Source organism: Vicia villosa, linkage group LG5 (genome assembly GCF_029867415.1).
Source record: "Vicia villosa cultivar HV-30 ecotype Madison, WI linkage group LG5, Vvil1.0, whole genome shotgun sequence".
In the NCBI taxonomy this organism is placed as follows: Eukaryota; Viridiplantae; Streptophyta; class Magnoliopsida; order Fabales; family Fabaceae; genus Vicia; species Vicia villosa.
In genome coordinates this window covers 126,566,819-126,584,910 of record NC_081184.1, presented here as the reverse complement: position 1 = coordinate 126,584,910, position 18,092 = coordinate 126,566,819, and the positions used below count along the sequence as shown (strand labels likewise).

The 18,092-nt window shown below is 39.4% G+C and overlaps 1 protein-coding gene across 1 annotated transcript; it reads left to right on the top strand.

Annotated features, from left to right (window-relative positions):
- The first annotated feature begins 1,371 nt into the window (after window positions 1-1,371).
- LOC131605375 (uncharacterized) lies at window positions 1,372-2,508 on the top strand. The gene is made up of 2 exons (XM_058877739.1): window positions 1,372-1,572; window positions 1,615-2,508. The coding sequence occupies exons 1-2, from the start codon at window positions 1,372-1,374 to the stop codon at window positions 2,506-2,508; spliced, it is 1,095 nt and encodes a 364-aa protein (XP_058733722.1).
- The last annotated feature ends 15,584 nt before the right edge of the window (window positions 2,509-18,092 follow it).

Sequence of the window (18,092 nt, the reverse complement as noted above, 5' to 3'; positions counted from 1 at the left end):
ATACTTATTTAAATATTTGTTATTTTGCCTCTTTTATTTAAAATTAGGGTTTACCTTCAAATGTCAATGAACTTCACCTACACTCACTCCTTCTGTTTATTTTTTCTTTTTGTTCAGGGTTAGTCAGCCGGTCAAAGCTCGATTAGTCGGTAACCCTAAAACCTAATTTATTTTAATTTCTTTCTTTTAAAATTATTACTTATGTCAGACCTACTGCTCTGTTGGGGTTTTATTATTGCTTTTTTCCCCTTCCCCATGGTTTATCATGTAACTGCTTCTGGTTTGTATTGCTTGGCCTTGAAGGCATTTAATACTGTTTATATTAAATGCATGGTTAGTAATTTAGGGAGTGTAACCTCGAACTAAACATAACCGGACCGGTCATCGAACCGGTGAGGGTACTGGGTCACTGGTTTATCGGTCGAATCACTGGGTCACTGGTCGAACGGCACGACCAAATCGGATTAAACCGAATTAAACCGGATTACTCGGTTGAATAGACCTGTCATTATATAGGTATAAAACCGGTCGAACCGGATGATTTAGTCTCAAAAAAAATATAACTAGCTTTTAAATTTTTTAAAAATATATCATAAATTCACAATTTCATAACTTAAATTCAAATTTTAAACAAAGGTATCAGTGTATCACACATAACAAAATAGTAAAAAATTACAAAGTCTAATTACAACATAATCTAAACAAAAGTCTAATTACAACATAATCTAAACAAAGTATAATTACAACATAATCTAAACAAAGTCTAATTACAACATAATCTAAACAAAGTCTAATTACAACATAATCTAAACAAAGTCTAATTACAACATAATTGTTCTGGACTGGGCCGAGCAGGCCCAGCTCTTCCCGCCAGCCGAGCAGGCCCACAGCGTTTTGGGCCCATTTGCTTAGTAGCCGTTACGAATTGACCAAGCATGAAGACCACGCGTGACTCTTCAGCGAAGGATCCGGTCAACCTCTCCCAGATCCTACGCCACGCTCCTCCAGAACGTGGGTCACCTGCTGACTCAGCCCTAGCACAAAAACGTTCTGGCAGTTTCCTAGCACGTGGGCATCCAATTGGATTTGGCCCAATTAGGAAACTTTGGCCCAACGCTGGGGGCTATAAATACCCTCTTTCACTAGAGGGTCAGGTATCATATTCTACACTCTCTAAACCTTCATTCTCTGATAGCTACTGACTTTGGCATCGGAGAACCTTGCAGGTACCCCCCCCATCTTGCTCTTCAAGCCAGATTTTGCCGCCTTGACGATTCTTCTGATCAGGTACGATCAGTGGCGCCGTCTATGGGAATCTTGCTCCCCCTTCTTTAACAAACAAAGATCAAAGCTAATCCATTCACAATCATCATGGCTGATAACAACATCCCAAACCCTGACCCCTTCCTCCTGCAACAAATGATCGAGGAGTCCACCCGCGAGGGGACAAATCGTCGCCGGTTGGAGAGACAGCAGCGTGCCACTCCCGGGCAGAGAAGATCGGGGCATGAGACCTCACAACCCAGGGGACAGCAAATCCATGACATCCAGCATCTGCAGAGCCTTCAACAGGTCCAAAATGTTGAACAAGTTCGCCCCGAGGGGCACGTTTAGAACGGAGACGACGAGCAGGCTCGGCCCCATAATGAACAAGAACAACCCCAGAATGAGAACGAGGCTGACGCCAGAGACGGGCATGCTGCCTCCTCGTTCACACACACCTCCGACAGGCGAAGAGTCCGTCACGAAGAGGAGGAGGAGCAGATTGACATCCCTGAGGGTACTGATCCCACCACCGCCCTCGTGCTCAAGGAACTGCGGAAGACAAACAGCCTCCTCCGACTTCAAGACGGCCGCATCCACGAGCTAGAAAGGAAGCGACGATACCACTCCCCTCCACGGAGGAACTATCGGTCACGTTCCTATTCCTCCTCACGATCGCCACCGAGGAGACACCGTCAATGCTCCCCGTCCTCCTCACGCTCTCCACCTCGAAGATACCACCGCCGGAGGTCATATTTCCGCTCTCCACCACGAAAGAGCATGAATAATCAAAGACCTGAGGCAGCTGAAACCGGAAGCCTATCCCCTGAACGGGATCACCGAGGCCCCTCCAAAGCCGTGCTGAAACCCCGCAAACGTCCCCCTCCTAGGGGAAACCGCGCAAGTCCAGAAAAATTCCAAGGAAAGCCCCGGCGAGGCAGACACTCCACCTCCCCGGGACCAAGTGACGAAGAGGACTTCCACAGCCTTTTGTCCGAAAGCATCCGAAGAGCCCGTCTCCCACGAGGGATGGAGAAACCACCAGCTTTGGACCAATACGACGGAACGACCGACCCTGACGACCATATTCGGAGCATCGAAGCCGTCATGGATTACCACGTCGTCAGGGGGTCCATCAAATGCCGCATCTTTCCGACCACCCTCAGGAAAGGAGCGATGACTTGGTACAGGAACCTTCGCCCCAACTCCATCCACTCCTGGACCGAGCTCAAAGAACTTTTCTGAGTCACTTCACAGCCTCCCGTCGGCAGCCAAAATCGGAAGCAAACCTCGAGGCCATAGTCCAAGAGCCAACGAGCCTCTTCGAGATTACCTCGACAGGTTCAATAAAGAGGCCGTTCAAGTACAGACGACCGACTACATGAAAAGATATCTCCTAGAGCGTGGACTTCTCCCTGGAAGTGACTTCAAGAAAGCCATCAAAATCGAGAAGGTGCATACTATGAACGCCCTCCTCCGCAAAGCTCAAGCCTTCATCACTTTCGAGGAAGGCGAGGCAGCTGCGATTAAAGCTTCGAGGGGCAATGATGTTGCTCGCAGCTCGAACCTCGATGACTCGGGTGTGCGTCGAGGACATGAAAAGAAGAAAGATGACAGGTCCCACGACACCAGAGAACGTCGAGGACCAGCTGGTCTCTTCAACGACTACACCGCTCCTATGCCTAGTCATGACAAGACTGATTGACGTCTAGACGGACGAACTTTTGGATCATTAGATCTACTTTCATTTGCAAGTTTACTTTCTGTTTGTTTAAACATTCGACTCATGATAGACATTATTTGTTTTAATAATCATCATCAGAGCATTGCATATGTTTGTCTTGAATAAATTATTTCGCTATTACTCATTTAAACTGCATCTTTACTTTGCATATGTTTTATGATACTCAACTCCTGCTAAAGCTGTATAACTTTTAAGGGAGGATGACGAAAACAATACCGCAACCTCATACAGTATGCTTTTGAGTGGACTATGCTGACGATGTACAGGCATTGTTTCAATTCCTAAACAGTGGAGATATAAGGATGTTAATCCCTCGTCAACCCTTTTGAGCCTAAGAAGTAGAAGTTTCTTTCTGTACGAAAAAACCCGCATTTTTAACCCGGGGCAGGTAAATTTTCAGTTAATTTGGCTGTGCATTCTATTTTAAGAGGATCATTCAGTACACCTTTCAACAAAGGTTTCAATCACAAGCGTTCATCCGCACACATCAAAGAAGTGTTGGAGATGTCAATCAAAAGCCAATGATGGTTCATCAATCATTAAGCAAGGCAGTCAATATCTTTCAAAAAGAAAAAAATTATAAATGAAAAAACATATATACAAAGAAAAGCCTGCTAAGTCAAAAATCAAAAAGATGACTTAGTCAGCCGGTCAAAAATAAAAAATGTCAATGAACTTCACCTACACTCACCCCTTCTGTTTATTTTTTCTTTTTGTTCAGGGTTAGTCAGCCGGTCAAAGTTCGATTAGTCGGTAACCCTAAAACCTAATTTATTTTAATTTCTTTCTTTTAAAATTATTACTTATGTCAGACCTACTGCTCTGTTGGGGTTTTAGTATTGCTTTTTCCCCCTTCCCCATGGTTTATCACGTCACTGTTTCTGGTTTGTATTGTTCGGCCTTGAATGCACTTAATACTGTTTATATTAAATGCATGGTTAGTAATTTAGGGAGTGTAACCTCGAACTAAACATAGAATCACTAATTTTACAAGATAAATGTAATTGAAGTTAACCACGTGATTGTTGCACCCACACACCTTTTATGGTAACCCCTCGTATTGCCTGTTGCCTTGTTGCCTTTTGTTTTTCAGTGCAGAATAGCCAAGTCCCTCGAATACGAGGATACCTCCGCAATGTTGCCCTCAGTTCATTCTTAAGATCATAGGTCCCAATGATGCTGCCTTCGATTCGCTAATATGATATCGTCCCTCGAAGTTGCCTACGAAGTGCTGAGGTATCATCTGGATGCCTAAACGAAAGGCCATTATGATCCTTCCCTTAGACTACCTGCCTCTCTATGGCATGGGACAGTCTTATGGCAAACGATATTGCGATGACCCTCCAACCTCCAAATGAAAGGCTTCCTGCCCTCTTATGGCATGGATAGACCCTTTCACCCTGAAAGGCTAAAAAGAACATTTTTCATCTAACCATGTAATTTTCCCTTAATTGCATGCTCTGGTTTAAAAATCTTTTTCTACTCTTTTTCAAAAATCTTCAAAAAGGCTACTCCCATTTACGAGCTAAAGTCCTTGTTTCTTCTTCTTCTATACATTTCTAAACTTTTGGTTTCGAATACGAGCAAAGCAATCAAGAGCCCATGGATAACCATGGATGCAAAGGGTGCCTTACACCTTCCCTTTGCATAAATTACCCCCCGAAACCTGTTTTCTTTAAAAAGGTTTTTTTTTGTTCTTTTAACCTTTCTGAATATTTGGATAAAATAAAAGTCGGTGGCGACTCTTGCTTAACCGCAACATTTTGATATAAAAATCAGTTCACCGTATGACAACTTCAAATTAGTTTTGATGGCCTAGAGGATTCAGAAAAAGGTATATTTTTTTGAGTGCGGTTGATTTGTAAAATTATAAGTACCGAATAGAACAGTACATGACAGTACAAAATAATACAAGGTAATTTTTTGTACTATACTGTGTTTGCGTTTGATCATTGAGGCACTAGACAATTTTTTTAATATATTTTGTTTGGTAAATTTATATATTGAATACGATAATATAACTTTTTATATAATATTCATTATTGATATATAAAATATTATATTCGGATAGTTTTTGATAATTTGTGTTTGGGACAAAAAGTTATCCTATAATTTGCTAAAGGACAAAAATTCATGTTTCTATCCTGTCCTCGGACACATGTTTTGTCCATTCATTTTATTAATTTCTGCATCAAACAGGGTACAAGAAAATTTGTCTTTTCTACTCCCTTGAAGAAAATTTTAAATTTTTGGAAATTTCTTCTGGAAATTGGATTAAGAGTTTTCATTGATAAATCATTCATAATCCATGAGAAGAAAAATTAATGACGTGTTATTTGATTGGTTGGCCTTATATAATGAGTTTTGGATACAAATTTTGATATTATATAAACGTGTATAATATATGTTTATTAATATTCGAGTTAAATATACAAAAATCTCCTATAATGTTAGTGAGATTTAATTTAGGCCCTGTTACCCTAGGATTTCGACTTACTAAATAATGGTAAGTGATCTCTGAGATAGGTGAGATTATCAAAGAATCTAAGATGAAGAGTCTGATTAAAATAGTCTTGTTTAGTCAAGACTGACATTCGACCACCAATAAATCATCATGGCCAAGATCGACTAGAACTAGTCAATACATCACGCGTGTTTGACTAGAACAAATGGAAAACTTAGACGTTTTGTTTGAGTATAGTTCTGAAGTCGGAAGGCGTCAGAAGTCAAGAGGCAGTTTCAAGCAGTTTTCTGGCAGTTTTCACAGGACGCGTGGAGGTCTCACAGTTGAAGATACTGCATGTCGAAGACACGTGTTGGCTGATAATCAGTCGACCGTTAGTAGTAGTTATGTTATTTTTACTATTTAAGCAAGTTCCATAGGAACAGTTTAGGGTCCGCATTTTCTACAAAACACAAGTAAACTCAAATCTCTATGCAATAATGAGTAACGAGTGCAACTTTGGAATGTACGTATGCGTACCAGTTTAATTTATGCAATCATTTTACGTTATGCTTCAATTTCAGTGTACATTTACTGCTTTTTTGTTGCTTTTGATTATTATAAAGCCTTTAATTTCAGTGTTTTACTTTTACTTTAAAGTTATTGCTGCATTTAATACAAACTAGATACACGTAATAAACAAATTAAAGCAAACAGTCCTGGAATATTCTAGTTGATTCCGCAAAAGTAACCTTTAAAAAGGAAACTAGCGCTTGTTTACCATTTTTCTGGGTAAACAAATTGGCACGCCCAGTGTAACTCGTCAATTGCTGTTTATTTTCATATTTGTTAGTGTGATAGTTATGTATGATATTAAGAAGTGGTCGAAAATTAACTAACATGTCTGAAGTTAATATAAATGATTCTGACCTTTCTGGAAATCAAGGAGTTGTTCTAACCGGAACAACATCACAGAATGCCGCAAATTCATCCCCAGTTAGAACAACAAATATTGGTGGATCGACGGCAGCAACATTGGTATCATCACCAACGAATGTAAGGTCACCGTTTAACCCATTACGACCGTCGTTTCATGGAATGATGCCTCCACCAGGTTTTAACCCTCAGTTTGGAATGCCTACGTCTATGATGCAAGGTTTGCATACAAATCCTTCATTATACTCCGACAGCATGATGGCAACAAGCACATCGAATCCAAGAGGTCGACCTATGGGCATAGGTTACAATAACCAAGCTTTGCCATCTTTAAGTACTACGTCAATGTTGTCAATTCGACAACAAATAGACGAAAGTAATCATGAAATGGTGAATGCCCTTACTCAATAAATGGGGACTGTTTTTACTCCCATGATAAACAACACGAACCAAAGTTATGAGGTATTGGCTGGACAAATGGCCAGAATAGCAGATTTCTTTGGAGCACCCTCACAACCAAACCTTCCGACGCCACAAGGGTCGAACGTGAGGGTAGTCGAACCTACAAACCATGGGGACCAAATTGAACAAGAAGTCCCTAGAATAGTACAAAGACATCAAGATGCTGATCAGGTTCTTAGAAATATCCAGCAAGATGTCAATGTTGGACATAATAATATCTCTAATGTAGTCGAACAAATTCTAGTTCAGAATGGAATAAACGTAGGTTTGCACAGACCAAATTTTGTTTCTCCATTGTCAGAATATGTAAGGCAAACAGAATTGCCTAGGGGTTGGAAAATCCCAAAATTTACCAAATTTGCTGGTGAGACTGGCGAGTCGACAGTCGAACATATTGCTAGGTTCTAGACGGAGGCTGGAGAATTAGCAAACAATGAAAATTTAAAATGAAATATTTTCCAAGTTCTTTAACAAAAAATGCGTTTACTTGGTTCACGACCTTACCTCCACGATCTTTGTTTTCATGGAGCCAGTTAGAACGATTGTTCCATGAGCAATTTTATATGGGACAGTCGAAGATTAGTCTGAAAGAATTAGCTGGAGTTAGGCGAAAGGGTACAGAAACAGTCGATGATTATTTAAACCGTTTTAGGTTATTGAAAGCTAGATGTTTCACACAAATTCCTGAGCATGAGTTAGTCGAAATGGCTGCAGGTGGGTTAGATTATTCCATAAGGAAGAAATTGGACACCCAACATTTGAGAGATATGGCACAACTGGAAGACAGAGTACGCCAGTTCGAAAGGCTCAAAGCTGAAAAAGCCAGAGTTAGTAAATATCATAAGAAAGAAAAGATAGCTTATGTTACTACAAACGAGTTCGACTCTAATAGTGATAGTGAATACGAAGAGGGAGAAGTCAATGTGGCTGAACTGAAGCTAGGGCCACCATATATGTGCAAATTACTTAAACCTTCAAAAGATAAAAATCTGGTCGAAAGTAAAAATGAAAAATTCTCTAGTAAAACATATTCGTTTGATATAACAAAATGTGATGAAATATTTGATTTGTTGGTTACTGATGGGCAAATTATAGTACCCCCAGGACTTAAAAACCCTCCTCTTGAACAAAAGAAAAAAAGAGGATTTTGTAAATTTCATAACTTTTTGGGTCATAAGACTTCTCAATGTGTCCTTTTCAGGGATTTGGTGCAGAAGGCTTTGAAGGAAGGAAGGCTACAATTTGGAGAGAAACCAAAGTCATCAATGCAAGTTGATATTGATCCCTTGCAAGTCGAAGAGGCTTACTATACTGAGCTTGCTGATGTAATGATGGTCGAGACTACTGATGGTTTTGTTGGAAAGAAAGACGGTGCTACTGATGGCAAAGGCTTGAACATGGTGTATCCTGAACCAAAAGAGAGTCTTCTGAAATTCCTTGAGAGGTATCACAACAACAATTCTCAAGTTGGATTATGTCCAAGGTGTGATGTTGTTTTCAATGTTGATGCTGCAAACAAAGTGAGGTTCGACCCTCGTCGAGGCAAGAATCGTCAGTTCATGTATACAGGAGAAAACAGTGGTCGAAGGGCTGGAGAATATAGAAAGAGGTTCGAAAAACCAAAGACTTTCCGTCCTAAGACGGATGTGCCTGAAGACAAATGGGTGAAACCCATTAACTTCAGAGGGAAACGTCCAGAATGGCAGATCCAAGGTACTGGAGCAAATGCTGAAGGCTCATGGACTGATAGTGGGTCTAAAAGGGAAGATTACATATCTCCAAACTACAAAGGAAAAAATCCTATGACTCGAACACAGTGGAGGCGCTACCAAAGAAGTTATAAGAATGGACAAGAAAGTTCAAAAATGATGCAGGCAGGTTTTTCTCACTATTAGCCGAAACCGTTTCAGAGGAGATTGATTGAAGAACAGGCCAAAGTGGCAAATGAGAGATTGGCTGCAGGGATGATTCTGGGAAAGAAACTCATCAAAGAGTTAGTTAATGATGATGCTCCAACTCTCAATATAGAAAAAGAGCCTGAGTATTCTCCACTGTCGGACGAAGAGGTCGACGACAACTTTGACATAGAGTCAGATGAGTTGTTAATTGACTGTGGAATTGTATCTGTACTTCCAGCAGAGTTCGACAGAGTGTCTAAAGTATCTGAGAATGAAGATGATTTTCTTCTTGACGAGAATGTGGAAGAAGCTCCTGTTTGTTATTATGTAATGGGAAAAGGAGTAGTGGAAGAACAAAAGGCTGTGTTCGAAAGGCCGGGTCGAGGAATGATGTACCACTTGAAGCCTTTATTCATAAGGGCGAAGGTAGATGGGGTTGCAATCAACAAAGTGTTTGTCGATGGTGGGGCTGCTGTGAACTTGATGCCTTATTCCTCACTTCAGAAAGTGGGAAAATCGGACAAAGACTTGAGGCCTCATAATATGGTGTTATCTAATTATGAGGGAAAGACCAGTGGGATATTGGGAGTAATTCAGGTGCAGTTGGCTGTTGGTTCGACTGTCAGGTCAACCATCTTCATGGTGATTGCATCTCAAGCTAATTTCAAATTACTTCTAGGTCGAGAATGGATACATGGCATAGGAGAAGTTCCCTCTACTCTACATCAGCGTGTGGCCATTTGGAGGCCAGATGGTATAGTGGAGAATGTTGAAGCTGACCAAAGCTATTACAAAACTGAGAGTGGTCGCAAACACTTCGACCAGCATTTAGCAAATGTAGCTCCTTGCTACAAAGCAGAAGAGGTGTATTCTTCTGATGAAAGTGTGTCTAAGTATTTGAACTTAGACCCAAATTATGGTTTCATTTGGAATAAGGAAGATCCCAATGAACCATTGAATCATGAAAGTCCTCCTGAGCAGGGGACAACAGTCAAAGATGATGACCACTGAGTCAGAATACCTGGCTCGAATAACGGCTTATTTGGCCGAGAACAAAGAAAAAACGACTTTAGAAGCCGAACTTGAGAAGAATATGGCTAGTGAGGCCATGATGGTAAAAAATGAAAACAATCAAGAAGTCGATCGCCAGGTCAAAAGGTTTGACGGGATATACGACGACAAACCTTTAGGCTTCGAAATGGATCCGTTAGGATCAGTAAAAAGAATGCAAGCTCAAGATCCTCTTGAGGAAATTGATTTAGGTGATGGAGTCACTAAAAGGCCTACTTATGTAAGTACAAAACTTACAAATGATCTAAAAACCAAGTTGATTCGATTTTTAAAAGAATACAAAGATTGTTTTGCATGGGATTACAATGAAATGCCTGGTTTAAGTCGAAGTGTGGTAGAGCATCAGTTACCTTTAAACCCAGGGAAGAAACCTATCAAGCAGCTTCCAAGAAGATTTGCGCCAGAAGTTATGGAAAAAATCAAAGTAGAAATTGAAAGGTTGCTGAAAAGCAAGTTTATTCGAACTGCAAGGGGATTTCCTGGGCTTCGTGGTTCACAAGAAAGGTATTGAGATAAACCAGAACAAGACGAAAGCAATCTTGGAGCTAAAAGCGCCAGAAACAAAGAAACAACTTCAGTCATTGTTGGGGAAGATTAATTTCTTGAGGAGATTTATCTCAAATCTAAGTGGCAAAACGAAGATCTTTTCACCACTTGTGAAGCTCAAGAATCAAGATCAGTTCAAATGGGAGCAAGAACATCAACAGGCATTCGACCAAATAAAAGCTTATTTGACTAAGCCTCCTATTTTGTTACCCCCCAATAGAAAAAAAAGTATGAAATTGTACATAGCTGCATCAGGTTCGACAATTGGGAGTATGTTAGCCCAAGAGGATGATAATGGCGTCGAAAGAGCTATATATTATCTCAATCGAACTTTAGTGGATGCTGAAACTAGGTATAATGATATTGAAAAATTATGTTTATACTTGTATTTCTCATGTAATAAACTTAAGCAATATATAAAGCCTGTTGATGTGTATGTGTCTTCTCATTTTGATGTTATTAAACATATGTTGTCTAAACCAATTTTGCATAGTCGAATTGGTAAATGGGCCTTAGCGCTAACTGAATTTTCTTTAACATATGTTCCTTTAAAAGCTATGAAAGGACAAATTGTGACTGATTTTATAGTCGAACATGGGTTAGTCGAGTTCCCTACAAATCTAGTTGAACAGACTGACTGGAAGTTGTTTTTTGACGGGTCTAGTCACAAAAATGGATCAGGCATTGGAGTCTTGATTATTTCTCCTAAAGGACTTCCAACAAAGTTCCATTATAAAATGAAAGATGTATGCTCTAATAATGAGGTCGAATATGAAGCCTTAATAACTGGTTTGAAGGCCCTAATAGACTCGGGGGCAACACGAGTTGAAATTCGAGGTGACTCTGAGCTGGTAATTCGACAAATCAAGAAAGAGTATAAGTGCATCAAAGAAAATCTAATAATGTACTATGCAATTGTATTACGTTTGTTAGAAAAATTCGAACATGTTGAGATCTTGCATATACCAAGATCTAGTAATTATATTGCCAATGAATTGGCACAGATTGCTTCTGGCTATAGAGTTTCTAAAAACCGGTTAGAAGATATGGTTGATATCAAAGAGAAAGAGACTCATAAAATATTAGACAAGTTCGGTCAATTGTCAACGTCAAAATTTGGGGGGGTAGATGAAGTTTAAAGTAAAGATTTGTATGCCTTGGAAATTTTTGCCATCGACAATATGACAGATTCTGATTGGAGAAACCCATTGGTCCAGTACCTAAACAATCCAGTCGGAAGAACTGATCGAAAAATTAAATACAGAGCTCTAAATTATGTAATATTGGGAAATGATTTATACAAGAAAACGGCTGAAGGCGTATTGTTGAAATTCTTGAGTGAGGCTGAAGCATATTTGGCTGTGTCAGAGGTTCAAAGTGGTGTTTGTGGAGCTCATCAGTCGGGCCATAAGATGAAGTGGTTGTTGTTTAGACAAGGTTTATATTGGCCGACAATGTTAAAAGATTGTATTGAGTATGCAAGAGGGTGTCAAGAATGTCAGAAATTTTCAGGTATTCAACATGTTCCAGCCAGTGAATTGCATGCCATTGTCAAACCTTGGCCTTTTAGAGGATGGGCTTTGGATTTAATAGGAGAAATTAAACCTTCATCCTCTAAACCACAAAGATTCATTTTAGTAGGAATAGACTATTTTACTAAATGGATAGAAGCAATTCCTTTGGGTAATGCCGACCACGAGGCAGTGATTAGTTTTATACAAAAACACATTATTTACAGATATGGAATTCCAGAAACTATCACTACTGATCAAGGATCAGTCTTTATTGGTCGAAAGATGCAAGCTTTTGCAGTAGAAACAGGATTTAAATTGCTAACATCTACTCCATATTATGCTCAGGCTAATGGTCAAGTCGAAGCTGCAAATAAAGTTATCATAAATCTGATAAAAAAGCATGTGGGGAGAAAGCCAAGAAATTGGCATCAAACGCTCGACCAAATCCTTTGGGCTTGTCGAACGTCACCAAAAGAAGCAATAAATACTACCCCATTTTGTTTGACTTTTGGGCATGATGCTGTATTGCCTGCAGAAATTCATCTACAATCGGCTAGGATTCAACGACAGAATAATCTTTCGCCAGATGAATACTGGAGTATGATGTTAGACGAATTGGTGGAATTAGACGAAGAACGACTAAATGCATTGGATAGATTAATAAGACAGAAGGAGAAAGTGGCGAAAGCTTACAACAAAAAATTCAAAGAAAAAACATTCACGATAGGTGATTATGTGTGGAAAGTTATTCTACCAATGGATCAAAGGAATAAGTTATTGGGTAAATGGTCCCCAAGTTGGGAAGGACCTTTTAAAATTTTGCAAATATTTTCAAACAACGCGTACGAAATTGAAGAGCTAAACTCTGATGGTCGAGTCTTGAGGATAAATGGTAAGTATTTGAAAAAATATAAACCTATACTTCAAGAAATTCGCATAATAGAATAAGAATAAATTATATTAAAATGGTCAAAACTTGGCCAACCATTACAAAAGTTCCTTATAAAGGATGTTGACAGTCATTACAAAAAACATAGCCAGCTAGTCGAAAACAAATTACAAAGTTGGAAAGTTGTTCCTAAAATAAGCTAGCTTGGATGATTCAAAATCAATCTTAGAGTCAAGTCGAGACAAGCCTTGTCTAAGTTGGCGAATGCTATTTTCCAATTTGAGGGCATTTTCACCATGACCAAGTCCTTTCAGGACTTCCTGATTAATAGTTTCAGGCGAAGGGATTTCTTCAGTTTGAGCCAAATTGATTTTTTCTTGTTCAAGATCTTCGATCTTCTTGTTGAGAGAATCAATTTGAGCTTTATAGTCAGCAATCTTGGTGTCGATCTCTCCTTTCTTATCAGAAAACTTTAACGTTTTTTCCTGAAATTCCTCAACCCTTTTGGTCGAAGCTGCACTGGCATCCCATTCCCTCTCCATTTCACGTTCTTTGTTCTTTTCTTGTCGAGTGATGTTCCTCTTTGTTATGAGGTCCCTCCAGAGCTGGTCGTAGTATGCCTCAAAATCAAAGAAGAATTGGGCAACAACTGCTGGTAAAGAAGCTTTGATGAGTAAGTCTAATAACTTACGAATTTCTCCACCAAGATGTTCAGAACTCTCAAGGACAGCAAGGAACTCAGGTTCGTTCAGATGGGCCTTTAACTGGCATATAGCTTCGACAAGAGAAGCATCAATTTCAGCGTTAGGATTGGTCGACTGAGCAGGAACATCAAAAGAACTTGGTCGCAACTTCTGAAGTCGAAAAAGAGCTTCCAAAGGGTTAGTCTTCTTCAAATCTAGAATCTCCTCTTTACTAAGAGAATTGTTAGAGTTGGTATCGTCAACAGTAAGATGTTGTTTGGACTGAGAAATGATGTTTTGCTTCGAATGAGAGGTGTGATCAGCAGCTTCGACATTTGCAAGTTGAGGTTGTTCAGTGATAGGAGTGTCTTGGGGCGTTGTTCGACTTCGACCTGGAGTGTTAGCTGAACCAGTGGTGCTTCCAAAAGCATCAGTCCTTTGAGGGCTAAAAAGGTTGAAGTCAGGAGCAGCCTCAGTGATTTTTTCAGCAACCTCGATAGCTTTCTCCTGAATATGGTCGACAGTTGGTGCTTTCTATTCAGAAGAAAAGGTTAGAAAACAATCTTCAAAGAGGAATATATTGAAAAAAAAGGTGTTAAGTTACCTCAGGAGGAATTTGGGACGAAGAAGAAATTGTCGGAACTGTTTGAGGTTTGACAACTACTTTGGGAGTGTTTTTAATGGCCTTCCGTTTCTTTGTTGGAGTCGGAAGCGGGGGACGTGAAAAAATTTCACTTTCTTGATTTGGTGGAGAGGTGGTTTCATCTGAGTCAGCAGGGACTAGCAACTAAAGAAAGGAAAGTAACAGTTAACAAGGGTTAAGGTAGTATTGACTAAAGATTAAAGGTCAATATAAATACCTTTCTAATAATTTTGTTTTTCTTGGTAGTGGTGGTGTTCGACATACTGGGACGCTTTCGACCTGGTTTAGTAGTGTCGCACGCTCGCGAAAAATGAACAGATTCGCCACCAATATATTTATCCCATAAGGGAAAGGAATATCAGAAAACCTAACAAAGGAAGGAACAGGGTCTTGCGACCAGAGAATCAAGGTACGGGAGTCGGTTACGCGAGGGGAAGGTATTAGCACCCCTCACGCCCATCGTACTCGATGGTATCCACCTATGTTTGTTTCTATCTAAAGGGTGTGATCTATGCCTATGCCTATATGCGAAATGAATGCAAAATGTAGGGAAAATAAAGAATTATACTCGCACGGGCCCTACCCCGCTGCCTACGTATCCTTTTCAGGAATCAGAGTTATCGTAGCTCGGCTCAAGATTTTCTGTTTGTTTTGTGTTTTTTAGTTGGGCGGCGTTAACGTTCGCGCTCTTGCATAAGGGATCGCCTACGATGCATACGAGCGGAAATAACGGTTCCCTTAGGTGCCAATGGGGCAAAAAGAAAAAAGAAATGATTGGTTTGTGTCTTTTAGGGTAATTCCATGATGACGAGAACCCACTACAAGGTCTCGCATCACTTCCTTACTTTGTGTTAAATCTGACCATATATTAGTGTTTTATGAAGTATTTTTTATTGGTGTTTTTTATGGGGATTTTAATTTGTGACTTAGATCATACCAAAAGAGTTTCGTTTTGCATATTTAGAGAACGCACATCGGGGCCTACGCCACAATCGTTTCTCTAAATAACGGTTAAGAAATACATCGAGGCTTCACGCCTCGATCATTTCTTCTCCGCTAAGTAGGAAATACAAAAAGGAGTTCCGTTGTGAATATTTAGAGAATGCGCATCGAGGCCTACGCCACAATCGTTTCTCTAAATAACGGTTAAGAAATACATCGAGGCTTCACACCTCGATCATTTCTTTTCCTCTAAGTAGGAAAGAACATACATCGAGGCCTACGCCCCAATCATTTCTTTCTTACTATGAAATATAGTAACGGTATGATCTTCATCGATATTTATTAAGTATTTTAAAAGTTGAAAAGAAAAAAGAAGAAAACTAGCCTTAAATGATCAACTAGCCTAAAGGTTATGAATTATGGGCCCTAAGATTCTAAAGGAATATACAAGTGAAATTATAAGTAAAAAGCACAAGTAAGCATGGTACAAAATTAAACTAAAAAAGCTATTATTTTTGAGAGTTTTTATATTGAAAAATATTCAATTAAAGGGACTAAAATTAAATCCTAAAACTGATCTAAACAATCTAGCAAAATAATTTTTATTGGTTTTATTGTTTTTTAATATCTACAAAAACCTAGAAAAATCTAAAAGGAAATCAAAATCTAATGTTTTTTATGGAGTAAGGGGGGTTTATGTGAAGATACTGATGCAGGGAGTAATTCAGGCGCAAGGCCCACTGTTGATGGCCCAAACAGAGTTTTGTTATAATCAGAAAAACGAGGCGCATGGGCCTATAAGGGGTGTGGAAAGCAAGATCGCGCTAGGCCCAGGGTTGATGGATTAGCATGCAGATTTTTGTTTCAGATTTTTATTTGTCAAAAACGGTGATGCTGGGCTTGTAGGAGTGTGGATAGAAATTCTGTGGCCCAAGGATTTATGATCCAATTGCAATTAATCAAACTATGTTAATACTAATCACACCATTATTCCATTTAATTTTCGTTACTTTGACATTAACTCAGACTAATGACCCATAATTAACATACTAATTCAAATCAATTAATCAGAAAATTAAAAGAGGGATTTAGGGTTACCAAAAGTGGCTATTGGTATTCTTTGACGTTCCTCTCACTCTCTCACGAACATGACGGCGGAGGCTGCGATATTTTCAAATCTCCGGCGCAAAATAGAGCTCCGTCCGATTCCCCAGCTCCGTCTTATCGTTCCTCTCCGACTTCATCTCCTTCTTCTCTCGCGTGTTGGTGCGAACTCGTCGCGGTGATGATGGATGCGGAGGCGACTCAAACGATGAATCGGAGATGATGATGTTGTTGAGGTTGTAAAAGAACGAGATTGGAGATGTTTCAGGGAGGACTGAAGAGACTCTTTAAGTTTGATGTGGATGATCGTTCTTGAAGATGACGATGATAGTTGTGGTTTGATGAAGATGGTGAGGCAACGAAGCTGGAAGTGATGCGATTCAGAGATGAATGATATTGAAGGCGGTGCTTGCGTGAGTTTCAATTGGAACGTGATGAAGATGATGATGAAAGGCGGAGGAGACTTGAAAGTTCTCAGATGTTGATGAATCTGCAGAAGTAACAGTGAAGGTGATGTTGTTCGGTGAAGATTGAAGCTGGGATGAAGACGATGAAGGATCAAGAACGGAGTGTGATTGAGGATTCCGAATTGGTGATTGAAGAAGAGAGATTTTTTCAGAGTTTGTTACAGGTTCTCTTTTCACCCTCCCCTTTTTCATTCTGTTAAATATTCTTTTTTCATATGCCAATTCCGAAGCGGTTCATTTTCTGTTAGCTCGTGAACTTTCTTATTCTGCAAATTTGTAGGTGATGGCTGAAGGGTGAAGAAGAAGGATGAAAGAAGATGTGTGAAGGTTTTCTTTGAAGATGATGAAGAGATAAGAAGAGTTGATGGTGATTGAATGAACAAATGGTGGAGAAGGATGAAGATGGTGAGATATATGAAGAGATAATCGAGAGAAAGTTCAGAGATGAGGAAGTCTGCTATTGTTAGCTGAAGATTTCGTTTTATGTTGTTTATCCTTCGAAGGAGTTGAGAATCGAAGAAAAGATGGTTACTGATGGCCATCCCTTAAAAAGTAAAAGAATGGCTACTGATGGTCATGCTTCGAAAAAATAAAGACTTCTAAGTTCGATGAAGATAAGTGAACGCTGAAAGATTAATGAAAGCATATGTCTTCGGGACTTAGACAAAATTCATAGAATATGTATTCAAGTATTACTACTTAGCGTGTTTTTTAGTAGTGTTTGTTTAATACACTGCCACGCGTCGAAGATGGACTCAGGCGGGAAGATTTGAAATTCGAAGACGGTTTCGTAACCGTTCAACAACAGATGGCTTCGCTGGAGGTTCTGATGAGAAACGTGGCAGCAAATTAGTATAGGACCGTTAAGGTCGAAACTAGTATAAATAGGAGTCTTAGTGTTAGGATTCTGTGTGTTCATTTTGTACAAATCACTCACATATTTACTCAAGTATCAAGCGTTAAGAGAAAGAGTTCGCTGAGAAAATGTACGTATGACACCACCATTTTAATACATGTGTATTATCTTTTTGTTTTTATCTTTCAGAATTACTGCATTTCGTTTACTTCTTGCCATTTACGTTTCTGCATCTTTACTTTAACGTCATTTACTTTCGAATTACTTTCATGCTATTTACTTTCAAAGTCTTTTATATTTCTACAGTTTAAGATTCTTTACGTTTCAATTGTCCTTTTAATTTTTTATGTCATGTCACTTCGTTGAAGTCACATTTATATGTAACAAAGTGATTGTCAAGACTATTTGTCCTGTTAATCGAACAACGCTTATTGAAGAAGACAAATAATGAATATGGTTCGAACAAACATTGATAACAATCTTCTTGACTATGTGTCCTAGGATCAATCTAGTCGATCCTGCAAGTAACCAAATCATATTTATTATAGTTTGGAAGACTAGCGGTTGTTTACCGGAAATCACCGTAAACAAATTGGCACGCCCAGTGGGACAGTGTCAAGCAGATTGTTTT